This window comes from Talaromyces atroroseus, assembly GCF_001907595.1.
Source record: "Talaromyces atroroseus strain IBT 11181 chromosome Unknown scaffold_8, whole genome shotgun sequence".
NCBI classification, from domain to species: Eukaryota; Fungi; Ascomycota; class Eurotiomycetes; order Eurotiales; family Trichocomaceae; genus Talaromyces; species Talaromyces atroroseus.
In genome coordinates this window covers 158,774-183,083 of record NW_017971440.1, presented here as the reverse complement: position 1 = coordinate 183,083, position 24,310 = coordinate 158,774, and the positions used below count along the sequence as shown (strand labels likewise).

The following is a 24,310-nucleotide window of genomic DNA, read 5'->3' as shown; positions in this document are numbered from 1 at the left end:
CCCCCCCCCTTTACATTTAGCCATCTATCTGATCTTTACCATGAGCCGAGTTTCCAGCCAGCTCAAAGATACACACATGGACTTCTGGCTTCTCTTCCAAATGGCTGTCGAATAACGACGTGGCGATGAGCCTTTCCAAGCCGCTCACTGTAAACGTCTTCCCAGACCCCGTCTGTCCATATGCAAATAGCGTGCCCACATTGCCTTGACACACCCAAGGAACGAGTGGCTGGACGATATCTTCATATATCATTTCCGTAGTCTGGTCAGGGCCAAAGACCTTGTCAACAGTAAAAGAAAAAGACTATGCATTTATTTAGCAAATGTCATACGTGAAAAAGCAAGAGACTCACGTTCAATATTGGCGGACCCCTGACTTTCTTCCTAAGCTCGTGAATATCGACCGATCCACTCCCCCCCTTGCGAGCGAAAACTCCTGCAACTTGGCCAGAGGAAATTTCATCATCTAGCATGGGGCGAATACGAGTAGCCACAGTGATATTAGAGCTATTTGTTGTGTCTGTGGGTTTGTTCGACTGCGGGGGTTTGAACGCGCGAACGAGCGATTGATAGCGGGGGACGCTATCCAGGAGGAACTGTTCCATCGTGGTAAGAAGGTGTTGACAAGTAGCTTAATATTTACTTATAGTTAAAGAGCATTCTTTAAAGCAGTAAACATTTTGAAGCTTTCATAGCAAAGAAATATCGTGTAGGACCCTGAAAGGCTGAGGCTAGTCACCCAGGTAACCCCCGATACTAAGCTCAGATGGGGAATAGCCCTAACAAGGGTCGTAACCTACGCCCAATCCTTATCATTGGTCTGGATGGAAAAAAATACAACTCCCTTGTAGTTTCCCCTGCCATTTTTAGTTCTTTGGGCGCGAAATACCTGTCTATAACCCACTAGAAGGTATAGCCAGGCCAGCCCCTGGAGGCAGTATAGTTACTACTCCATAGTAAGACCAACGTAAGGAACGTCCGGACGGATGTCAGACAGACGATGACCAGCTGTTCCTGCTTTGCGGATGCCACGGTCAATTTCGCCCTTGTCACCCCAGAAAAGAAGCTTGTGATCCCACTCATCTATAAAGTAAGCCATCCACTGAATATCACCGTATGTTGCAGGCTGGTAGCCTTTCGGTCTACGCCTGACAAGGTATTCAGTGAAGATGGCCAGCAACAGGAACAGGCCGGTCATCGTTGCCAGCGGCAAAAGCCCCATGTCAACTGCATCGTCCGCGATGAAAGCATAGCCGAAAACCCACTGTATAACTGACTTGAATACCATAAGTGTCATGCTTTGCCAGCTGGTGGTGAACGACTTGGCTGGGTTACTGTTATCTTCTGTCGCTATACCCACGGTGGATGCCTTTCGCCAGTTCGTCTCATCTCTAGACACGTTTATAACAAGCTCGGTGCAATGAAGACCGAAGGTTATGGAAGACTGAACGGCAATCTGGATGCAAAGGCCAACTAGGTCTTGTTGATACCGGAGCTGAATATTATCAGAAAAGTCGAAATCAGCCAGTCCAAACTTTTTCCAATACTCCAGAGTACTAGTATTGGAAAGATACCCAGACCATCTGCCAGTCTTGGAATCAGATATTGCCACCGCGCCGGACCAGATTGCAAATGCTCCAAAAAATGCCCATACAAGATATTGGATACGACAAACACTCGGTAGCATTGATAGCATAGATGGTTGCCGTGATTGTGGAAACGAGAGGGAAATTTCCTGCGAAGCACATGAAGATAGGCGTAGAGACTCAGGGTTCGTTGGTGATGGTGGAAATGGAAAGTGTGAGGAATCTGTAATAGCTTCCATATGTGATGTACCAGATATAGGTCTCGTCGATACGGATACCTGAGGCGATAGTTTTGAATCACTGAGGGACCTCTCGGATTTGCTCTCGCAAGAGCTTATACCAGTGTATACTTTAACAACTGTTAAAGGATGTGAACTCCATGTACCTACTAGACCGGATTTGCAAAGGGAGCAGGTGGACACAAACGCCTGGAGCGAGAGACCTATTCCTAAACCAACCATTGCAAAACCATTAAAATCCAAACCATCCTGAGGCCCCTCATTAGACTCATACCAATCGATATTCTGCACGGTTCCGGCGTCCAATTTGCAAAGTGTGAGCATATCCATGCCCGTTGTGAGCGATGCCAAAGCCCCATATGTTATTGCCAAGGACAGCAGAGAAATGGCATTCATATACCACTTATTCGGGAAACAGGATTTCGCGCAAGAGAAGAGCCGAAGGTTTGAATTTTTTTGGAGGCGATTTTCCCGAATCAAAGCCCATTTCAACGTCGTTGAATGAATATAACCCATACAATCAAGAAGAATATTGGCCGCTATGTTCAATCCCAGGGTAATCAATAACTGAACACTTTTAGGAAGGACGTACATGTGATGGCCCTTCATGTTCCATTGGCCATCTCCAGCTAATCCTGGAACAAAGCAGTAGCCCCTAGTGCCAATACCGACGTATTTTCCCTTAAAATAGGGTGCTAGTGGCGCCTTAATGGCAATCATATGTGCCCCTGTTACTATGCATGCAATGCCAGCAATCCATCCTATGAGCACCCCTACTGCGCAAAGATTGCGAGTACCCAGAGCTTTCTCTGATGCATTTATCGAAGGCGTCTGACTTGGCTGGTGCTCAGGGTGAAACTTCTTGGTTGACTCGGCTGTATTGACTTCCCTTATGAACGCCGTACTTGAGCTCATAGCACTCGAAACGGAAAATGTTTGCGGTAATTCCATGACAAAGAAGACTTTCTAACAATATTTCGATGTCGGACGGCTGCGAGCGAATTATGGAATTCACAATATTGCACTTAAAGCGTTCAATATCATGATACTTATATAATTATTTCTAATGTTAAACTGAAGATGAACTGTACATAAGCCGGCTGTGCCGGCAAGGGACTTGAACACGAATTGCTCGAGTTAGCTAGAATCTGCTCGTAGTGTTGGCATATAGGATGTATTGAAGTATACGAAGTGTTACATACATATTGCTTTGCGCAGCCATAGAATGACGCACGCTTGTTTGATTTTAAAATGAGGGCTGAATGTACCCGGGCAAATTCTAGGTATGTGGATGTAGGCTGTGCCGGCAAGGGGTTTGTATGAGGCTCGAGTTCTAAGATTGCTGGTCTAAAATCTTTCGCGCATTCTTGCTGCAGGCTACCAAACTTAATAAGTTTGTATGCCAGAAAAGGAAAAGAAATTGATGGAAGAAATACCCGTTTCTAGCGATATATAAACGAAATATACCGGATCCGGAAATATTTGAGAGCACCATCTTCAACTTCCAGAAGCTCCCGAGTCAAGATAGATGGATTCAGATATGATCTAATATTAGTGCTAATACGGTGCCCTTTGAACTTCATATATCATTTCTTTATTGTTTTCCAGAGAAGTGTAGTCGCGAGCACATATAAAATGACAGGTTTCTTCGTAGAACCGAGAAAAATAAACCGGACAGCATCATCGTCATATCTGGGCTTCAATCTTTCTGAAAAACACTTCTTCCATGCCAACAAAATAATCAAGATGTTCCGGATTACCTCCTTGATCATTCTCATCTGCTTGTTCGCCTCCTACCTCGCTCCACATCGGTTTATCTCATCGCTTACAAATGCATTTGGACTGGAGAATGCTGAGTGGGAAGCTGCGAGAACACAAAACGTCGTTGAAACTCCTGTTCATGAAATCAATTTATCAAAACAAACGGCTCGATGCTCCCCTGATTGCAGCGCCATACCCAAAAAATGCTGTCCACGTCCAGGCGGCTCGGGTCGCAAACTTTACGAAGATAAACCCGGGTTGGTCCTTTTCTTACTCAAAATGTAGGCTTATTTAATTACAAACACGTAGCGACTGACTGGCCTACCTTGAAACTTTTCTAGTCTCAATGAATCCCCCCCGAGAGAATTGTGAGATTTACTCTAACAAGAGGAACTGGGGATAGGCAGGAATGAGCGTTCATGGAAAAGATGGTGTAGGACTGGGGGATCTGTTTTGCATGTACTACTACACTAATCCACTGACTGTTAATTTAATGCTTCAAACGAGTGCCCTACGTCTGAACATCGAATATATATGAAATTCGCCCAAGTAGGCGATATCTATATATTATTTATATCTCAGGCCTAGGCCGGCCCCAAGACGGCGAGCCAATAGCATCTGCGTAAGTGGGGCCATGTTCACCACATGCTTCCTGCCTGAGGCTCTGGTGGCTCATTGTATAAGGTCGGTGACGAAGTCGGGTGCCTTTCTTCGCTATTTGATAATTGCATCAGAAATATCGATGCATTTTTGTAACAAATCGCCTGGAAATGAAGCATTGGTGACAAAGCAAGCTTCCAGGCCTCTTGCTTATCGATAAGCCGCCGAGCGTCTTGCGGGGAGGCAAACATCCGCGCAATCCTCCCTACTCAACTTCCAAGTTCCTCATCACCTTGCTCCCAACAGGACATGGCCTAGCTACGCTCGCTACGATGGATTATAACACAAGCATTCCAATAGAGGAAGAGCGCAACAGCAAACAACCTCCTTTCGAGCGCCAAGGCACCCCCGAACGCCCGCCCTACTCTCCCCTCACCCCGGTGTTGGCGCATCTAGCTCCGATCCCCGGAGGGGCCACCATCATACCGCCAGCTCTCGATGCCTCACCAGCATTAACTCCAGCAGCTAGCACTGCCACTGCCACTCCCACTTCCACTACAACCAGCCATAACACACCCACAGAACCTCCACAAAACCAAAACGCCGCCAGACGCAATGAGGCAGGGAATCGCCGGACGAATCCGCCACCGCCGTCCATGGGACCACCGCAACAACCAATAACAACCATCATTAGACCGGAGCCTAGCCCAGTGCCAATATCAGAAAGTGATAATTCAGACGTGATTGCCCTCCGATCAGCCATCTCCATTCTGCAATTACAGAAACAAAAGGCTTTGCATGACATTAAGACTCTGGATGAGATGAAGAGGGCTGCCGCCGCAGACCCAGAGGGGTTCTCGCGGGAGTTACTCGCCGAGCATCTGACACAGCAGGGCCAGGGTTCCGGTCTCGTAGACACAGATCTATCGCTAGAAGGAACCGACGAGCCCGAGACACAAGAAGGAGAAAATGATGCAGAGGAGGACCGGAAGAGGCCTAAGTTTGGGACAATCCCCAAACCTCAAAATGTCGTGCGCATGCCTCCCATCAACTGGGCAAAGTATCAGATTGTCGGGGAACCTCTTGATAAGATGCACGAAGAACAGCGGAACCGACCGTTTGCTGGAGTGCCGCGACAGGATCCCAATCAACGAGCGCCGGAACATGTAATCGCAGCTCCTTATCGACCACTGACGGATAAAATCGAGGGCTCTACGAAGGGACGGATGAAAAGAGACCGGAAGGCCTCTTGATGTGGTGGCCAGGAAAGATGGATGTCAAACAAATTACGCAGCTTACGTGCATTCAATGGCGGATTATCCTTTTTGGGCGTCATTAAAGATTGTCTTCAATTATGTGAAGCCAGGGCTGGCTAGGTCGCGGAGAGCGCCTGCTGCTGTACAGCTTGATGGGATCAAGTCCTGTTGCAGAACGGTCCTGTTAGCTGACTAGCTACGATGATGGTCAAATCGTGTACCTTGTCGTGGTTCACGGGCGATTGCCCGCAGTCACCACGACTCAGATGAAGTTACTTGTCAAGCCTTCAAAAAACATGTACACTACATTGCAGTCTTCATAGAGAAGAAGGATACAGAATAGACTATCCACCGACTCCCATACAGAATGTAATAAAACGTTCATAGCTTGGATTCTTTCCTCCCATCCCACTGCTCTGCTCTAGTCTTCCCTTCAGCTGAAAGGGACTCCGTTCTCTGATGACGCCGTTCATCAGAAGCATCATTTTCTGACAGATTGTCAATAGAATCCAAAACTCGACTCCACATTCTCTCCTTCAACGCCACAAACGCGGGGGATTTGACGATCTGCAACAGCCCTCGCTCATGAACCAATTGAATAGTCTCTGGCAATCCACCCAAAGCATCAACAATTCCTGAGTCAAGTGCCTGCTGACCGGTGAACCTTCTGCCCTCAAGGATTACAGAACGCAGCAGAGAGGCATCTTTGATCTTCTCGAGGAATACGGAGCGCATTGGCGGCGTAAGAGGGATTCCGAGCGCTATTTCATTCAGACATAGAAAGCCCTTTTTGGGATTCTGGACTCGGTAGTCGTGGTACATTGCTGTCATGAAGCCGCCGGCAAATGCATGGCCATTTACAAGGGCGATTGTTGGCATGGGGTATCTGTTGCAAATACCATTAAACAACTGAAGAAATAGCCAAATCAGAAAAGGTTGAAAGAGACATACGTCAACAGCCTTCGAAACAGTTTGTACAAATAATTTTCGAGAAATCCCGGGAAGGATAGCGCTCTTTGAAGGTCCAGTCCATTGCTGAAGAATTTCTGAATTCCGCTTGTCGTAATCAGCACGCCCTTCGGGAAGCCATGTTCGATGATGTCGAGGGACAGTAAGAACGCTTCAATGAATTCCGGTGTGAGTCGGTTCTCAGCTGGCGAGGTGAAGGTGAGTAGATATATGTTTTTGTCTTCCTCCCTGCCAGACGGGACGGTGCAGGAGAAATTGCCGCCGTCAGTGGATGATGGCACCGGGACTGTAAACAGCTGTTTTGGCATGTTGAATGATGATTTTTCTATCCGTTAGATTCTGGAGCACTTTGGAGATACTATCTGTTTTCCAATGTCAAGAGCGTAATATTTTGGAGTATAAACACCTGGCTAGAAGAGCTCCTCACATGCCATTCATTCGCGCCGACGAGGTTGCATCCGAGAGCCGAGCCTCAGAAATGAAAGTATTCTGATTGCTGAACAACTTTGCTCGCTTTTTGACCTGCAGTCGCTTCGGAACCGAGTTCTAGTAGATGCAATCTAAAGAAGAGAACATCGAATCCTTGTCAAAGCCGTCTTGCACAGGGTTGTGACAGTGTCGCTCGCAGGGAATCTGGGAATGCGGAGATGCGGAGAAGCTGATCACATGCTTCATCTTGATGCGCCCTGACGACTAGACCGAAAGACGATCTCTTTTGAAGAGGAAGAAGCGCAAAGTTGAATGTGAAAGGAAGACACAAGGATTGAAAGATGGAAGTCAGGCACGCCGTCAGGGAAGGTGTTTAGAGGATGGCCCTCTTGACGTCATCTCCATATCATCCTGTCCCAACAACAACAAAAAAGAACTTCTCGAGCATTTCGTCTCTTTTGACGCTTAACTGTACCAAACCCCCGAGTTATATATACAAGCGACAATGGAAGCCGACATCCCCCAGCCCCCCAAGCAAACAGCGTACAGCCAGCCATCCAACCCCGTTTCCCGAAACCCACAGGAAGAACAACGCGAACAACCAACAACCCAGCGCGACTCCTCCTCGTCAATCCCAGGCCCAGAATACACCGGGCGTCAATATGGCGACGCTCCAGCAGCCATCCACCGCACCGCAGAATCAAAGCCGTCGTCGGACGAAAACCTGGCACAACTCGAGCAAGAGCACAGCCAAAAAGTCGACCCGGAGGGTAAGAGGGGCCATATAGACCTTGAGTACGGGATCGAGCAACAGCCGAGCGAGGGGTATATTGCGACTGCCGTTCACGGCAATACTGAGAACACTCCTCGTGTTCAGCCTGGTGCGCATGCCGGCCCGGTGGGTAGCACACCAGGATATGAGCAGGATACGGCGGCGCAGATGGATCGTAAGAGGACAGAGCATGACCATATCCTAGGCGAGGATGGCGGCAGCAAAAGCCCGGCTTACTATGGTGAAGATGTGGACGTTGAGCGTCGACGGGTTCGGGAAAATAAATTGAAATCGAACGAAGAGTTGGATGTGAAGAGTGCGGTCAAGAATGCCACTGGAAATGTTACCGTGTAAATTGAATTGATTTGTCTAGCATATACAACTTGATGTACTATAAAAAAAAGATGTCATTCTCCCAACTGATTTTCATTTACTGGGATTAAATTTAGAGATGTCAGTCCTAACCCCTTATCACAAAAAAGAATCGCAGTATAAGAACGCCTGTGAATGCACCCTTCCAGTGTAGAAAGAAATACAAGGGTATCGCTAACAATTGAAACTTCCAATCTGAACTCTACAACTTCAACCGCTGATTGAGTGTTGACTCAGGTACCGTCATTCGCTTCGCTTTCCCCAATAGAGGCCTTCTTCAATGCCAAATCCTGCTTCAATTGCTGTACGCGCTTTCCAATCTTCTGTTTCAGAATCTTGTTGGTTTGCATCTCATATTTGGCAGTCTCTTGAGCAATCAATCCCTCCAGCTCGGTGATGAACTCGCGTTGTTCCTGGATTTCACGACGTCTTTCAAGTGCCTCCTCATCCAAGTCTCCGTCATCCCCGTCGGCCTCACCGTCAGCCTCGCGATCGCTTTCGTCACTCTCGTCACCCGAAGACTCATCGCCAGGCTTGTGACCTGATGGCGTAGCTGATTGTTCCGCCGCAATCGCAACTGGGGTTTCTGCCACGTCTGGCGCTTCGTCGACATCCGCTGCTAAAGCGGCCTCCAATTCTCCAGCAAGTTCATCTTCGAAGAGGTCGGCCGCGGCATCATCGTCCTCGTCTTGCATGTCATAGTCGGCTTCTCCATACGCATCCTGCATATCATCGTATTCATCCTCATAGTCGACCATACCTTCGACGCGTGAAACAGACGTTGCATCAACAAGCTCAAATTTGGGTGGTCGTATGGCGGTTTCATCCTGTGCAACTAAATTTGCCACTTCTCTTTCTGCTTGTTCGATGGTACGAGCGCTGACACGCTTGCGGAATCGGCGCTTTCTCACATACTTCAATGGCGGTGTCAAACCATGTGCATACTGATAAGTTCTTTCGTCTAGCACAGTGACCTCTTTCGGCAGCGGATACTCCATCGCTTCCTGTTCATTTTGGACCAACCCAAGTACCAGCAGCATCTGTGTTATATCACCCGACTTGTAAAACATGCGCTTGTCCCAGCTCTTCAATCCTTCTATGATGCAAGGAAGATCGACCAATGTAGCGGCGTACTGCTTCTCACGGACCCTTACAATTGTACGTCTTCCCTCGCGAGTGAGAGGCTTGATGCCGATTTGTGATCGGTCAAGGCGACGCTCATTGATTGCTTGTCGGATGTATTCGCAGTCTTCCCCTGGTACCATGCGCAAGATGAAGTCCTCCTCAATATGAGGGTCAGTCTCCATATCAGACGCCTCCGAATCATATCCGACACCTAATGGGCGGGCCTGCACTCTTGCTTTATTCCGAATTCGAATCGACTTGACCCCCGATTGTTTGGCAGTATTCAGTAGCTTGATGCGCTTGGGACCCGACGGGGCCTCCACGCGAGGCGCAGCATCCGAGTCATCTCCAGACCCTAAATCGGTGCGTCGTTTCTTCGACGGTCCTTGGTCGGTTTTGGGTTTCGAGGGACGCTTCTTTTTTGGTTTGTCAGGTGCAGGTGCAGGGACAGGTGCAGGTGTTTCTGATGGCTTGGGGCCGCCGAATTTCAATGTGAGCTTCTTCTGAGGACCTGGTGGTTTGGGAGCCTCCTCTGGGACCGGCTTTTTCAGGGAGATCTTCAGTTTCGTGGGTGCCGACATGATGGTGACAAGCGCATGGCACGGTGCGCCAACGCAGCGTGATTTGAGTCAAAATGATAGCAGAAGGGCTGGGTGAGCTCGAGGTGAGGTGATGCTCAGGCCGCTCTCCGCAGACTGATATGTTCAATACGTAGTGCGTGCACAACAAGGCCTGCAGGGAAGCGAATTACGCTCTATCTGCGCAATAGAATCGATGGTCTGACTGACGGTCGTGATAATATCACCAACTTGCATGCGGGAGAGCGGACGTCGGGGAATCTGGCGGCCCGAGCTTCTCGCCTGCAAGCTTCGGAGTTACTTTGGCTTCCCAGCAAGAAACACCGCTCATCAAAGTCGCCCTCTAGCACAACAACGAACAGTCACCTACCAACCTGAGGGCTTATCATGATCTTACGGTGATAGACGGGGAGAGGGAAACTCCCTGACTATAACACTCTCGATTTTTTTTTTTTCCTTTTTTCCCGCGGTTTTGTCGCTTTCCTTGCAAAACTCAGTTTGCTTTTATCCATTTTCCGTCAAATTATCCACCATGTCTGGTCCTCACAGTCTTCACAATGCGCTTCTGCGCCCTCCAATAATCCAGATTCTACGTGCCGCAGGCTACCACTCTACACGGCCCTCGGTCCTTGATACCTTGGCTGATTTGACAGCCCGATATCTCATTCTTCTCGGTTCTTCTGCCGCAGAACATGCAGCCAACAGCCACCCAGATGACCCCGTACCAACTCTCGCCGACATCCTGCTCGCCCTCCAAGATACGGGCGCTCTTAGACCGCAGATGAAAGAATTCGAAGAAGATTGGCGAGGCGAGGAAGACACGCGAGGTCTCGATGCCTTTATGGCATGGTTCACAGGGCCAGCGAATCGCGAAATCCGACGCATTGCAGGATACATACCTAGCGAAGGCGACGTAGTTGACGCTGACTTGCTCGAAAAGGAAGATTACCTGACAGTATTGAAAAAGAAGCATAGCAAGACAGGTGAGGAATCTCGTTATGCTGGCACCGTCCTGGGAAAAGACGCCGAGGAGCACCCTATTGTTATCGAAGGCGGGGCTGCGTCCAGTATTGGGGAATGGGCTTTGCAAGTAAAGACCCGCGAGCAATATGACTACTCGACGTCGTCGGCCATAAGCAGTCTTCCGAGCAGTTTTTCTGATGGAGAATGATCCAGAATGAATGAGCGGATGTTTGAAACGGCGACTGCCTCACTCGACTTGATGCAACCACTCCGAAGAGTCCTGGCTGCTGGCAACGTAATGGGCCGGAAACACAGGCAATTCGCAAAGCTACATGTGCTGTTGCAACACCGAGCCCGGTTATCCCTACGGCCATACCCCGGATGTCTACGATTCCATGCATCAGAATGTCCCCCACCTCTGTTATAGATCTGACAATCCTACAATGTATGCCATTGATCAACCGAAGCCTGACGGTGGATCTCTGGTTATGAATTATAACAAGCGACGTGCAGATGGACTGATTTGAGTCTGAGATTATGACACCATACGAGAGAATATTAGTCTCATACAGCTAGCTGGCCTAGGCCATATACTTAGTTATCTGATTGCGACAAATCGACATTCATCAATAGTCTATTTTGCTCTTTCCCTAAATCATAGCTCTGGCACATAAAAACAATAGTATTATATTGTAGCGCGCCCAAATTGGAAATGCGCGGCATGCCAAAGCGTGACATCACCAAAACAAGACCCGACGTTATGCAACCTTCAATACTCTCCAGTTCATCACCAGGAAAAAAAAAAAAAAAAAAGCAAATACAACCGAAATATACACCACTTCCTTTTACTAAAATACATCGGAGAGAATGGTATACAACTATAATCTCCCCACGACATCCCACCTATCTTTCCAAAACTACCTCTACTCCAGCACTCACCCATCCCTCCCGCAAGCAGCATCCACAGCCCGACACGCACTGCGCATCGCCCTCAAAACGCACAAGCGCCTCTCTGCGCGAGAACGAGAATCACATCTGCAGAATATTTTGAATGCTCTGAACGAGTATATCCCCTACCTCTTCGCAATCAACGATGGACTGAGCGGCCGAGGCATCAAAAGCGGGGGCGGGGCCGGCGAGGAGGAAGTCGATATCACGCTCAAAGAAGAATTCATCGTGGAATGGCGGCCGGTGCTATCTTCTCTCGCGTCAATACTGAAATCTGCATCTGTAGGCGGAGGAGGAACAAAATCAGGGGGAGGAGGTGGCAATACGCGAATCAGAGGTCGTGGCATCGATTTTGAGATTGCTTTCGTGATTGGCACTTTGGGCTATGTGCTTTCGGGCCTGGCGCGAGTTACTCTCTTGCGTACATTGTATGCTTCATCGACGCCAACCGCTGAGCAGAGGGCAGCAGCAGTACAGAACGCGACGAAGTTACTGCTCCAAGCTAGCTCTGCTCATACGCTGATTGCGACGTCTCATAGTACTTCCGACGAAGCCATTGCGCAAGATAGCAGCAGCAGCAGCAGCAACAACAATAACAATAACAATGCCTATGCCGCACCGCAACTAAACACAATGGTGCAGACAGCACTTGCTTCCCTGGCTCTCGCAGAGGCAACGCTTCTGGCAGTTCTAAAGGATGACGCGTATACATTCACGTGTATCCAAGCACGCAACCCGCTGGACAAGGAATGGATGGTACGGGCGCCGCAGATCCCCAAAGTCCGAGCATTACTATTCGCGCGACTCTGTGTACGCAGTGCTGAATACGCGGAGCAAGCTGTCAGTGGTCTTGGTTCTGCAGGCGCCGGTGGCAGGACGGGCCGAGGTACTACAACCAACACCACCAAGGTCGACGAGGATCTGCTCAAATATGTGCAGACCGTGGCCAAAGTTGCGCGCGCAAAGGCATGTCGGTTTTTTGCAGTAGATGCAGAATTAGCCGGAAAAGTTGGTGAGGGTATTGCGTGGCTGAGAGCGGGCAAAGGGGCGCTGGGTATCAAGAAAGCCCTCTTGCCCGAGGGGGAAAGTGCAGGGAAATCGGGGACATTCTCGAAGCTCAAAAAGGGATGGGCAGATCGTCGGGATGAGCGTCGACTAGAGAAGAGTAACTCGGGTAGTATGGCGGTAGTCCAGGGTGATGAATTGAGTCGTGGTGATGATGCCGGGTGGGAAGAGGAAAGTCGCGTGATTGATATGTTGGAATCGAAGTGGGTTAAAATGAATAATACGGTGAGATCTGTTTCTTGCTCTCGGGGGAAGGGGGTTGTGCATATCTATGATATGCTTTCACAAACGTTCTTATACTGATCTTGAGCCAAATAGATCAACACCCAGTCGATTCCAGCTTCAGAACCACTCCTTTCGAACCTCCCATCCGGAAGAGACATACATACCGCTCCACCTCCGTACAAACCTCCATCACTAGACGAGAGCGAACTCATCCGCATGCGCGCTCCTCCAGATGAGGCAGACCCGGCAATATCTTCCCTAGCTCTGGATGATAGTGACGAAGATATCAGTCCGTCCGACGAGAAGGATCCTCCCGGACCGAGATCTGCAACAACTGACAGTTATTATTAGGTTATTAACTCGTTTCTTTCTGATGTATTCAATTGCACTGATTTGTCAAATATATATGTCCGCTGCATAATGTATACCCCAAAATCATCAATGATATCCCTGCAAGAAAACAAAAGTCTCGGATTGCTTGACCTTGGAAGAAAATCTAAACGAATACTCTAGTTTTAGAGCTGCAAATAAGAAAACTGATGTTGCGATAGATATGTACAATTAATACACCTCGAGCGGGTTTCCCCGGTTTTCGTGCTCTGCGGTCCAAGCTGGCTCTTAGCACCCATAGATCGGACAGATATTGTAACGTAGTACAGACGACTCCATTGAAACCTTGGGAATATATGGCGAAAACCCCGCTCACTCTCAATTGAATGCGGCAGATCCTCCGAGTGTTGGATAGTCGTATGTATGTATGCCTTCTGCTCCCTTTCCCCCCCAAATCTCCAAACGCAATTTCATTACTCAATTCTTTTCCCGGCCGCATGATAGCTTCGCTCGTCCTCCTAAGCAGACTTGCTGAAATAATTCTTCTCCTCGAACAAGTAACCCTTGATCTTGCGTTCCTTGAGCAACTCGAAATATCGTTCTAAAAACTCGCCAAGAAAGAAAAGGCGAAATCAGCACAATTCCGCAACTGACCCTCTAACCTCTGCCGCTAATGAAGGCGCAAAAAGAAAGAGAGGAAGGGATAAGGACAAACCTCTAAGCTTTCCACACTTCTCGAAGTGATTCACCCCCTCACGAGCATAGCACTTGCCCAATTCCTCACCGACAAGTCGCGCCATCATACTTCGCACCCATTGCTCGCGGATAATAGCATCACGCGCATTGTGCACGGCGACGTTGTCTTCGAAATCGACGCCCTCATAAGTTGGAGGTACGGTAGGCTTCTTAGCCAGGAAAGCGGCGGATTCGGGGGTAGGCATGTTGGGTTGTTTTTTTCTTTTTCCTTTTCTTTCTGTTACTGTGTGCCTTGTAAGTCATAATCTGCAGTTTAGTGGTGAGAAAGAAAGGGGTCTTCGTACCGGGCTACCTCTCTGACAATCGAGATTTGCTGTTTCTGGAATTGAGGCTTGAAGACGAAGACGTTGAGAGATCCCGAAGCGTGCTCGGGGCAGCGATGCGTGTGATTGGACAATTCCGCAGGCGGTGGGTGGCAGAATTCGGCATAGCTTGACGGGCAACAATCGTCGACGGCCTTATCCCTCAGGCTACTAACTACTACATGCTCCAACTACATACTTGCGATGCTAGCAGATTAGAGTGACAAAGGAGTAAGTAATACCACATCATTAATATCTCATTCAGTAATGTATAATCCACGAAGAAAAAGGAAATTTGAGATTACAAGAGAAGTGAAAATCCTTGTAAAAATGAAAATAAAAAAACCGTGGATTTCGTACAAAATCCACTCCCATGCACACACAAGTCAAATGCATAGACAAGACAAGTTCACCCAGGTAAGAACATACACGACAAACGCTGCAAGTATGAGATGGTGTTTAGCCAACCAACGATCATTCAATAAATATTGTCTTTCTGTTTCGTGTCAGTAATAAAGCATGATATAGAAAACTCCTTCCATCGACTGAACCAAGCTGGAGTCAAGGGCCAATCGGAATGTAAGAGACAAAGAGTAACGATATTAGTATCTGTTATTCGTCGAGAAGAAAAGAAAGAAAGAAGAAAAAAATGGAAGAAGAAAACAAGGGAGAAGAAAGAAAGGTAGAGAAGACAGCTCAGTCATTGAACCCATTCATGATGTTCCTCGTACAATGTCTTCTGGCCTCTCCACTTTCTCCAAAGATCGGTGAAAAAATCCTTGAATTTCTCCCAGTACGTGCGATTGAGCCAGTTGCTCAGCTCCCGATACCCGTAGATCTCTGCCCAGCAGTCACGGCCCCAATTACACCCGGCCATATTGACGACGAAATCGCGGTGTTTCTCCTGATAGTGAGTGCCCAGATCCGTGCCATCGCCACACGCACCAGGAGGGAAAGAATTGACCCGTCGTTGCGGGACGAATGCCGTGCTGGTACGCACCCATGGCTGGTTCGCGTACAGGTATTCGAGAGAGTCCTGCTCTTTATGTTCCCATTCCATGTGTTTTTGTTCGTAGAGGACAGGGTCCCACCACATGTCCAGCAGTCGGTCTGTCCATTCTGAGCGCCGGAGGAGGAACGAGCCCAGATTGAACCCGCCACAGTCCTGAGGCACGATGAGATTGATCGACGAGGGATCGGAATCACCTGTCGCAGTTCGAGCCAGGGAATCGAGATATGGGTCTGTTGGCGGATGTGTGATGTTCAGAGGGTTGTAGTAATTAATGTCCCGGTATGTATATGGGCCGAGGTGTTTGAAAAGATGGTTTTCCAACGAATATGTGTACTCCATGATAAATGTGTTCAAGTCCAACCACCAGAACCTGTATTATATGCACATCGATTAGTACATGCCACCATCTCCTGTAACAGTAAGAATGCTTACCATTCCGCATTGGGATATTTCTTCATCGTCTCCCTGATGAGGTCGACTTTTTCCCAGCTCTCACGCCATTCGTGAGCATACCGCTTCTGGGCAACCATGTTCATAATCTCCAGCTCGTACCCCCATTTCTTAGCGTACTTTCTTTTATTCCACAAGCTAACTCGCTCAATGGCCCATTCGCGCGCACCCTTCCACTCCATGACACCGCCCTCCACATTCGACGCAACCATGATCACAACCTTTCGCCCGCCTCCTAATGCAGATGCTCGGTACGATTCGACGACGACTTGTGTAACAAAAACGAATTAGTTCGATATCAGCACAGGCTTCTTAGGCAGGCTCTCACTCACCGGACCAAAAATTTAGATATAGTATAAACCCAACAATTAAGGAAAACAGTAACTTGAACCTTCTCCTGTGCATTACATTCCCAACGAAAGAAACCAGGCGTCCCTTGAAGGTATATGACGGCCGGCCGCGATTGATTTTCTCCTGTTCTCGATAATCATGCGACAGCGTGAATCTGGGCAAGCTGGCGGAAATTTTGCGCTTCTGTCGCGAAAAGAAGCCCGAATTCCTCGTCGAAAACGACGGGTAGCTGCGCACCTCGTCGCTCTTTGCCTTCGCAGCGGACCACGAGATGCCCCCCGGGCTCAATGAGCCAGCATAGCGGGGGCTCACGGAACCGCTGGCCGGAGTCAATCCGGGGCTTGACCACCCTCCCCCGGGCAGGGGAGAAGGGGACCGCGACAGGGACATTGGCGACGGCAGGGGATTCGCGGGGGTGCCAGGAATTGGAGAGAGGGTCGATATGGCAGGGCGCGCAGAATGACCGGCGGGGAGACCGGAGGAGCTGCCCTGGCCCCAGGCCTCGCGCGCGGTCGAGGAGGACGGCTCTTCCTTGACGAGGCGGAGCGGAGGCAGAGAGCTTGAGGATCGACGGCGGTGATGGGCGCTGGTCACCACGGAGTGCAGATTGGGCTCGGGAGGATCCAGCGTGAAGGTCGGAGGAGGAATGTGTCTGTGATATGTCAAGGATTTCCCAAGGGCCGATTTTCTTGGGTGGGTGCGGCTGCAGCTCGTGGCGGGAGGCTGTCCCAAGGTTGGTACAGCTAATCAGATGCCGCCCCAGACAATATCAATCAGCGTGTTTCGTGCGGAATTGCGCGCATAGAAGCAGTAATTTCGAAAATAAATTGTATGCGAGAAATTCTATCTCCAATGCGGGGGACAGCAGCCAATGAACGCTGGTGGTGGCACAGCTGCTTGCGGAAGTTGTATGTTTCTGTGTTTCAGGAGCGAGCAAAATAAATAAACAACTAATATTAATTTTCGAGCACCAGACATGAAAACAAGCCAAGTAAGTCATTCTTATTTGGTGTTTAGAACTAAGGCCCTTAGTTCGTTGCCCTAAGTGCACGCCATGTGGGTGTGTGTCTTGGGCCTACGCGCTCAACAATCTCTCGAATATTGGCACTAATTTCACGCATCGCAGCTTTGGGAGGAATAAGGCCCTCGTGCCTCATCGGATCTTCGAGTCTAGTGAATATGCCACTTGCAGTTACAGCGTAGCAGGGACAAAGAAATACAAAAAAGATGGCCGGCGTCTGGCTGCCTGAGGCCACCATTCATAACGGCTCTTGGCGCGGGCATCCAACTATACATAGAATCAATCCTAGGGTTTAGCATAGATCTGAAAGCTGGCTCTCGGAGATCGAAGGGGTGCTACGACAATGTCAGACATGACTAGGCAAGGTGCCTGATTAAGCTCATGGTAGTGCAACTTTGCGAAAACCCCAAGGAAAACAAGCCTCCTCATGCTGTCCGTGAATTGAAAAGTTGGTGGCAGTGAGCTTATGGAAGACAGGCACAATGCACGCTTGACCTTGTACTGGTTGATAAGTTGGGGAGGCTCTGCAAATCTTGAACCGACTACTACATAATCAGTTCCCGCCAGGGAGGTTTTTTATTTTTATTTTTTTTTTTTTTTGGCTCATTCATTTCCTTGGGTACCAATGGCAGCTGGTGATTCTTGATACTATCAAAGATAGCTTATAGCGCTGTAATTACCGTGGTTGTTCTCACTGCAACCGTAGTGTAAGTTAGCTAAGTAAGACATGGTAACGTAATCGGTAAGCGAGCCGTCACTGTAAGCGAACCGTCATTTTTTCCCGAACACCAATACTATATTGATTTCAAATCCTAATTTGCAAATCCACATACATTTCTCATACAAAAAATTAACTACTAGTACGATTAGGACATTGGTTAATTCGATGCCCAATAATTCCACAACCACTACACTGAAATTGGCGGCGTACGATTGGTTGAGAAGCTGGGAGCTGGGGCTCGGCCGGAGCAGTAGGAGCAGCTTGAGATGCCTCAACCGGACCTTGTATGAGCGCTTGAGCTTCTTCTCTAGTAACCCCTTGCTCAATAGTTATTTGTTTATTAGATCTCTTGCGCTTTTGCTTCTCTTTTTCATGCGCAGCTCGTAAATCATTGTTTTCTTTCCGTACGAGTAAGAGGTCATTCATAGTCATTTCATACGCTTTTGACATGCGCATAATTGCTTGATCGATTATCTGATTTGGGCTCCCTGTATGCTCATTTATATGCTTCTTGATTGTTGTTGACTGGCGTATAAATTGATGTATATTTTGAGGGGTTTGTAAGCAAGAAGATTGTGTATTGCTTGATTGACTTGGAGGAGGGGTTGGTGTCTTTAATTGAATAGTAAGTTGTTGTATAACTTGATCTGGATTGAAAGGCACTAATCCGGTGGCTGCGAAGTTATTCCGAATAGTTTGAGTTTTATATGCCACCGTATGAGCCTGTGGGAATGCCGTTAAGAAGTCGATTTTATCGATATGATTAAAACTATGCCTCATCCGTTGCTCAACCAATTGCTCATAATGTCGTTTTAAAACCGCAAAACAGCCGACATCGAGAGGCTGTAATAGATGCGAAGAATGAGGTGGCATACAGATTGGAATAATCTTATGCTCTGTATATGTACGGTCAAATTCTGCGGTCAAATGGCTTCCATGGCCATTGAGAATTAATAGAGTATACGTTCCCAATGTACGACCACTAGTAAGAGGAATAAAATGGGTTTTAAGCCATTCTAATCCTATCTGATCTGTAGTCCAGCCATTGTCGCTAATATTGATTCTCCAATCATCTGGAAGCTCGTCAAACCAGCCTAATTGTACATTTTTCTTTGCTTTGAAAATCATGTATGAAGGCAGGGCCCATTTAGTTGAATTTGTGGCCTCAATTGTAGTTACCCATTCTCGATTTCCAGGCTGTAAAAGCTTTGGCCGAGCATATCGATCGCTTCTAGTAATAATCTTTGCAGTTGCGCAGAGTCCTATAGCAAAGCCCGTCTCATCAAAATTATAAATATCTTCCGGAAGGATTCCATATTGAGATATAGCATCTCGTACGCGGTCAAAATGCTCTTGAATAATCTTCGGATCTTCGCATTTAGCACGCTCGTAGTTGTATCTTTGTGAGAATTTGGAATCAATCTCTGGGCGCCGTTTAATGAGGTTATATACCCATTTTTCTCCAACCTGTTGATCTCCATGTTGTGAGAGAAGATGATTAGCCATTTCTCGTACGAGAGAATGCCGGGGGGGTAATCCACGTCGATCTAAATCAAGCACCCATTTGACAAGCGATTCCTCTTCAGATTGAGCTAATTTATGGCTGTTGGCGCGTACGAGAGATCTTTGTTGAGTGCCATCGAGTTGGTTCTGTAGAGTCATCTGGGGGATATTATAAATCCTTGCAGCTTGAGCCACACGTAAGATCTGTTCATTTTTTAGATTAGAGATTGCTAATAAGATTCGTCCTTCTTGCTCAGCTAAATTTTTTGAGCTTTTATTGCGAATTGGTGGCATATTGACGCGTTGAATAATTTGAATCAATATAGTATTGGTGTTCGGGAAAAAATGACGGTTCGCTTACAGTGACGGCTCGCTTACCGATTACGTTAGATCTTATTCTAGTCAAGTAACTAGTTACTCTTCTTTTATTATATAACTGCCCAAGGAAGCTAGTCATCTAAAGATTACCTAGGTACCTAACTAAAATCACCTAAACTCCCAGCAAACCAGGACATGGAAGAATGAGAGCGTTAGACCGTAGACACCACCATACAACCCCCCCGTGTTTAGATCGTTCATCCGGCTCACTCGGTAAAACTTCGTGTGGCCTTAAACGACTTGCAACCTCCTGCATACAAAAAAAGTTCTAGCTCATGGATGCACACTCTACTGCAGTAGCTGCTATTGCGGCTAATGTGCGGTATTTCTACGACCGAAAAAAGCCATTTCGCATATACCATGGCTCGACCAACAGTACCCGTCAATCTCAGTACCGTCGAGACCAGATGGTTGATACGAGTGCCATGTCGCATGTTGTGAAAATCGATACCGAACAAAAAACTGCATTGGTGGAGCCCAACGTCCCTATGGACGCTCTTGTAGAAGCTACGTTGCAGCACGGTTTGATTCCTCCGGTGGTCATTGAGTTCCCGGGTGTTACTGTTGGTGGTGGTTTTGCCGGCACTTCGGGGGAAAGCAGCTCTTTCAGGTGCAAGCCCCTTCAATTATGTCTAGTAAATATCGGACACCATAGTTGACTTGGCACTCACAGACACGGGTTTTTCGACCGCACTATCAACTGGATTGAATTAGTCCTGGCGAACGGGGAGATAGTGACAGCCTCGAGTACCGAGAATCCTGATCTTTTCTATGGTGCTGCGTCGTCTTTTGGGACATTGGGAGTGACTACTCTTCTTGAATTACGGCTCAAAGAGGCCAAGTCCTATGTGGAATTGACCTACTATCCCGTCTTTAGCATGTCAGAGGCCATAGAAAAGATCCAACAGGCTACGGCAGATTCCTCAAATGACTACCTAGATGGTATCATGTACTCTCAAAATAGCGGAGTGGTCTGCTCGGGGCGATTGACAAATGACGTTAAGAAGGAGGTGCGAGTTCAAAGATTCACACGCCCAGCGGATCGCTGGTTCTACCTTCACGCACAGAAACTCATCAAGGGAACACGAAGTCCAATCACCGAGGCAGTTCCAATCGTTGACTACGTTTTCCGGTACGATCGTGGCGGATTCTGGGTTGCTGCCTATGCTTTCAAATACTTTGTCACGCCATTTAACCGCATCACACGCTGGATGCTCGACAGATTCATGCACACGCGCGTTATGTACCATGCGCTCCATAAAAGTGGATTTTCCTCGCAATACGTCGTTCAGGATGTCGGAATCCCCTATTCAAAATCCGATGAATTTTTCCAGTACCTGGACCACTCTTTCAAACATTACCCAATCTGGCTTTGTCCATTGAAATGCAACGTCAAGTCTATTGACCCAGCACTTGAAATCATGTACCGAAAGACAACACTTCCCCTGCCGGAGATGTTGCTCAACTTCGGAATATGGGGCCCAGGACCAAAGGACCGTCGCAAGTTCGTAGAATGGAACCGCAACTTGGAGCGCAAGGTTCATGAGCTTGAGGGCCAGAAGTGGTTGTATGCCCACACATACTATACTGAGGAGGAATTCAATCAGATCTACGATCGCGAGACATATGACGCACTGCGAAGAAAATACCATGCGACATATTTGCCGTCAGTGTACGACAAGGTGAATATAGATATCACCGCTGAGGAGAGAGCATTGAAGGAGAGTTGGACGCTGTGGCTCCTGGCTTTGTTCTGGAGTATCTGGCCGCTCAGTGGCTTGTATGGAGTGTACAAGGCTGCGTTTGGGGGCGACTATCTGTTACCCAGAAAGACGAATAAGGCACTAGAGAGCCAGTGAGCAAGGTCTCGGGGCGAGTTGACTGCCTGCTTTGTACACTGATTTTGTCATAATGGAGCATCGGTGACTTTCCTTCTAGTACTTGGAGAGTGCTTCTGTCCAGGTTGTAATCTACTGGCACATCAAAGTGGACAAATCTTTTTCAGTCAGTCAACATAATTTGCATAAACTCGGGTATCGCTAGAAGCTTGTTGTCGAATCCTCTTCTCTCCCGGTCAAATCAACAGAGTGTAGGCAGAAGGATTGTTTACCTGGTTTAGGTGAAAATAGGGATATGAAACTAATCTAAATATGGACTAGTGGTAGACCCCACTGTAATTTCTCGTGGCATATGCATGCTCTGATTGGTTGGAATGTATCCATATCCCACTCGTATGGATCCTCCTAGATTAAATTACACTGAAATTACCAATTCTGACGAGATATACCGGTATTTGAGACACTAATTGTGTGCCTCAACGCAATTCACTCGGTAATTGTCATACCGTATTATTCAGGGGTACAAACTTTAACTCGCGTGCCTACAATGGGAAAAGTTATACCCCACAGAATTCTTCAGATTGAAGCTACTTTGACACTAGGCCTTGTGTTCTTATCTGCATGCAGGATTGAACAATTACACAGGACTCGGCAGTTTGCGTGTTGGATAAAGCAATTGGAAATATCTGTCAATCACAATGCCGCTGTCCCCTTCCGTTTTTCGAGTTTTGGTAAGTCAATTGCTCTAATGATTATTGCCTAGATATCCAAAAACAGCAGAAGACTGACAATTTTTTTTTTGAAAAGGTTGTCGGCTTTGTGGCCCTGGGTAGTTTGACCTATGGCTACAGCTCCAGCATCATCTCGACTACCCTCGGGCAGCCGTCCTTTCTGGCCTATTTCGAGCTAGACACCCGGTCCAATGCTACTCAGCTCGAAGGTGCCATCAATGGACTGTTCCAGGCCGGTGGTCTATTCGGCTCCCTGTCTTGCCTTGGCTCGGCGGACCGACTTGGTCGTAAAATGGCCATCCTGGTCGCCTGTCTGGTAACCGTTGTTGGCGGGGCGCTGCAAGCTGGCAGCGTTAATATTGCCATGTATCTTGTGTTCCGCTTTATCACGGGTATTGGTGTTGGTATGTTGCTAGTCGTTTTACTTCCCTAGTTGTCATTCTGTCTACGTTTTGTAATTTATACAGGATACTGACCACCCACTTAGGTGCTCTGGTTGCCCTGGTCCCTTTGTACCAGTCGGAAATATCACCGCCAAAGATTCGTGGGTTCCTGGTTGGTACCCACGGCGTCATGATTTGCGTTGGATATGCGCTTGCAAGCTGGGTCGGCTTAGGCTTCTATTTTGTCAATGCCTCGGGTTCTCAGTGGCGTCTCCCCCTGGCCATTCAGTGCCTGCCGCCGCTCATTCTGTCATGTGGCATTTATTTCCTGCCGGAGTCTCCTCGATGGTTGATCGACAATGACCTAGCAGAAGATGCCTTGAAGTCCTTCGAATCTATCCATGCCGAATCGGACTCTTCCATTGCCAATGACCACGAAGCCTTGGTCGAGGAGTTCAACCTCCTCCGGTCTCTGATTGTTCATGAGCGGCAGCAGAAACACTCTTTCGTTGATATGTTGAAGAGTCCTGCAATGCGTAAGAGATGCTTGATTGGATTTACTGTCCTCTTTGCATGCCAGGGTACAGCAACTTTGGTTATCAACAGTAGGTTTTTGATCTTTCCGCGCATTAAGTGTTTGAAGAAATGCTTATTTCTTTTTGAAATTATCCGTCCAGACTACGGTCCGTCCCTCTACAAATCGCTAGGATTTGATACCGTGAAGCAACTAATAATCCAGGGCGGCTGGATTACTGTCTGTCCTGTTGGGAACTTTATCAATTCTCTAATTGTCGATAAAATCGGTCGTACCCGACTGCTAATGTCGGGTTTCGTTGGAACCATTGCTGCTCTCATCGGCGAGTGTGTTAGTCTAAGCTATTACAACAAAACAGGCTCCACCGCCTCGACAAATGCTGCCGTCTTCTTCCTCTTCATGCACATCGCATGTTTCTCTGTGACTTGTGATGCAACCTCGTACATTTACGCATCCGAGATCTTTCCCACGCCCGTACGTGCCAAGGGTCTTGCAATTTCTGTCTCTGGTCTTTTCGTCGCGACTATCATCTTCTTGGAGGCTGCTCCTACGGCCTTTGCTGAAATTGGATGGAAGTATTTCACCGTGTTCATTGCGGTCACAACTCTGAGTTTCTTCTTTGTTTGGCTATTCTGCCCTGAGGTATGCGTTTCTCCTAATCTCACTCACTCTCCATTTATGTATATTTGACTAACATCTTTTCCGCTCCGAAGACAAGCCAACGCTCGCTCGAGTCTATTCCCGAGCTGTTCGGTGACTCTGTCGAGGCTGCTGATATTAAACCAATCGCTGAAGTGGCCGAAGTAACAGAAGTTGGCGAATTCTAGATCTAACGCGACGGCCTTGCATTAGTATGCCGAAGATGAACTATGGGATAATTAATTAGCGGTCTATCCGCATAATACTTAACATGTATATAAGTTGCATGCATGCATATAACTAATATAGTAATACTCACTAATTACATAGAATCTAGCAATGAACATTCTCATTTACCATAGATACACGGAGTGAACCGCACTTCTTGACTGCAAAGCATACGACCTAGATACTAATTCATCTCAAGAGAACCGTCTCTTAACACAACAACATTCGACGTCCACAGCCCTCT

General features: G+C 47.8%; 12 protein-coding genes across 12 annotated transcripts in view, besides 1 other annotated feature; 6 read left to right on the top strand and 6 right to left on the bottom strand.

The window, feature by feature from the left end:
- Positions 1-605, bottom strand: part of UA08_06026 (hypothetical protein) — a gene marked incomplete at both ends in the record, with an annotated part of 2,042 nt that extends 1,437 nt beyond the window's left edge. Inside the window, 2 exons of the mRNA XM_020268714.1 lie at positions 40-304; positions 354-605. Coding sequence (XP_020118803.1) covers positions 40-304; positions 354-605 — 517 coding nt within the window. The remainder of the gene's footprint in view (positions 1-39; positions 305-353) is intronic.
- Positions 606-946: 341 nt separating this feature from the next.
- On the bottom strand, positions 947-2,776 carry UA08_06025 (hypothetical protein; the record flags this gene model as incomplete). The annotated part of the gene is made up of 1 exon (XM_020268713.1): positions 947-2,776. One exon carries the CDS (start codon positions 2,774-2,776, stop codon positions 947-949), a length of 1,830 nt encoding a protein of 609 aa, XP_020118804.1.
- A 795-nt stretch (positions 2,777-3,571) lies between these two features.
- On the top strand, positions 3,572-5,439 carry UA08_06024 (hypothetical protein; the record flags this gene model as incomplete). Its single annotated transcript, XM_020268712.1, has 4 exons — positions 3,572-3,867; positions 3,928-3,954; positions 4,169-4,208; positions 4,381-5,439. 4 exons carry the CDS (start codon positions 3,572-3,574, stop codon positions 5,437-5,439), a joined length of 1,422 nt encoding a protein of 473 aa, XP_020118820.1.
- A 384-nt stretch (positions 5,440-5,823) lies between these two features.
- On the bottom strand, positions 5,824-6,719 carry UA08_06023 (hypothetical protein; the record flags this gene model as incomplete). Its single annotated transcript, XM_020268711.1, has 2 exons — positions 5,824-6,328; positions 6,394-6,719. 2 exons carry the CDS (start codon positions 6,717-6,719, stop codon positions 5,824-5,826), a joined length of 831 nt encoding a protein of 276 aa, XP_020118821.1.
- Positions 6,720-7,345: 626 nt separating this feature from the next.
- UA08_06022 (hypothetical protein) lies at positions 7,346-7,966 on the top strand (the record flags this gene model as incomplete). Its single annotated transcript, XM_020268709.1, has 1 exon — positions 7,346-7,966. One exon carries the CDS (start codon positions 7,346-7,348, stop codon positions 7,964-7,966), a length of 621 nt encoding a protein of 206 aa, XP_020118818.1.
- Positions 7,967-8,217: 251 nt separating this feature from the next.
- Positions 8,218-9,690, bottom strand: UA08_06021 (hypothetical protein; the record flags this gene model as incomplete). Its single annotated transcript, XM_020268708.1, has 1 exon — positions 8,218-9,690. The coding sequence occupies one exon, from the start codon at positions 9,688-9,690 to the stop codon at positions 8,218-8,220; it is 1,473 nt and encodes a 490-aa protein (XP_020118819.1).
- Positions 9,691-10,219: 529 nt separating this feature from the next.
- On the top strand, positions 10,220-10,858 carry UA08_06020 (hypothetical protein; the record flags this gene model as incomplete). Its single annotated transcript, XM_020268707.1, has 1 exon — positions 10,220-10,858. The coding sequence occupies one exon, from the start codon at positions 10,220-10,222 to the stop codon at positions 10,856-10,858; it is 639 nt and encodes a 212-aa protein (XP_020118824.1).
- Positions 10,859-11,517: 659 nt separating this feature from the next.
- On the top strand, positions 11,518-13,239 carry UA08_06019 (pH-response regulator protein palC; the record flags this gene model as incomplete). Its single annotated transcript, XM_020268706.1, has 2 exons — positions 11,518-12,888; positions 12,982-13,239. 2 exons carry the CDS (start codon positions 11,518-11,520, stop codon positions 13,237-13,239), a joined length of 1,629 nt encoding a protein of 542 aa, XP_020118825.1.
- Positions 13,240-13,736: 497 nt separating this feature from the next.
- Positions 13,737-14,159, bottom strand: UA08_06018 (NADH-ubiquinone oxidoreductase subunit, mitochondrial; the record flags this gene model as incomplete). The annotated part of the gene is made up of 2 exons (XM_020268705.1): positions 13,737-13,819; positions 13,934-14,159. 2 exons carry the CDS (start codon positions 14,157-14,159, stop codon positions 13,737-13,739), a joined length of 309 nt encoding a protein of 102 aa, XP_020118822.1.
- Positions 14,160-14,976: 817 nt separating this feature from the next.
- Positions 14,977-17,246, bottom strand: UA08_06017 (hypothetical protein; the record flags this gene model as incomplete). The annotated part of the gene is made up of 4 exons (XM_020268704.1): positions 14,977-15,658; positions 15,721-16,006; positions 16,071-16,812; positions 17,169-17,246. 4 exons carry the CDS (start codon positions 17,244-17,246, stop codon positions 14,977-14,979), a joined length of 1,788 nt encoding a protein of 595 aa, XP_020118823.1.
- Positions 17,247-17,841: 595 nt separating this feature from the next.
- Positions 17,842-19,723: a repeat region (Identified by RepeatMasker using a combination of RepBase library and repeat library created with RepeatScout).
- A 264-nt stretch (positions 19,724-19,987) lies between these two features.
- On the top strand, positions 19,988-21,571 carry UA08_06016 (hypothetical protein; the record flags this gene model as incomplete). Its single annotated transcript, XM_020268703.1, has 2 exons — positions 19,988-20,322; positions 20,386-21,571. The coding sequence occupies 2 exons, from the start codon at positions 19,988-19,990 to the stop codon at positions 21,569-21,571; spliced, it is 1,521 nt and encodes a 506-aa protein (XP_020118607.1).
- Positions 21,572-22,248: 677 nt separating this feature from the next.
- Positions 22,249-24,026, top strand: UA08_06015 (hypothetical protein; the record flags this gene model as incomplete). Its single annotated transcript, XM_020268702.1, has 5 exons — positions 22,249-22,281; positions 22,358-22,685; positions 22,769-23,269; positions 23,342-23,841; positions 23,913-24,026. The coding sequence occupies 5 exons, from the start codon at positions 22,249-22,251 to the stop codon at positions 24,024-24,026; spliced, it is 1,476 nt and encodes a 491-aa protein (XP_020118606.1).
- Positions 24,027-24,310: the final 284 nt, after the last annotated feature.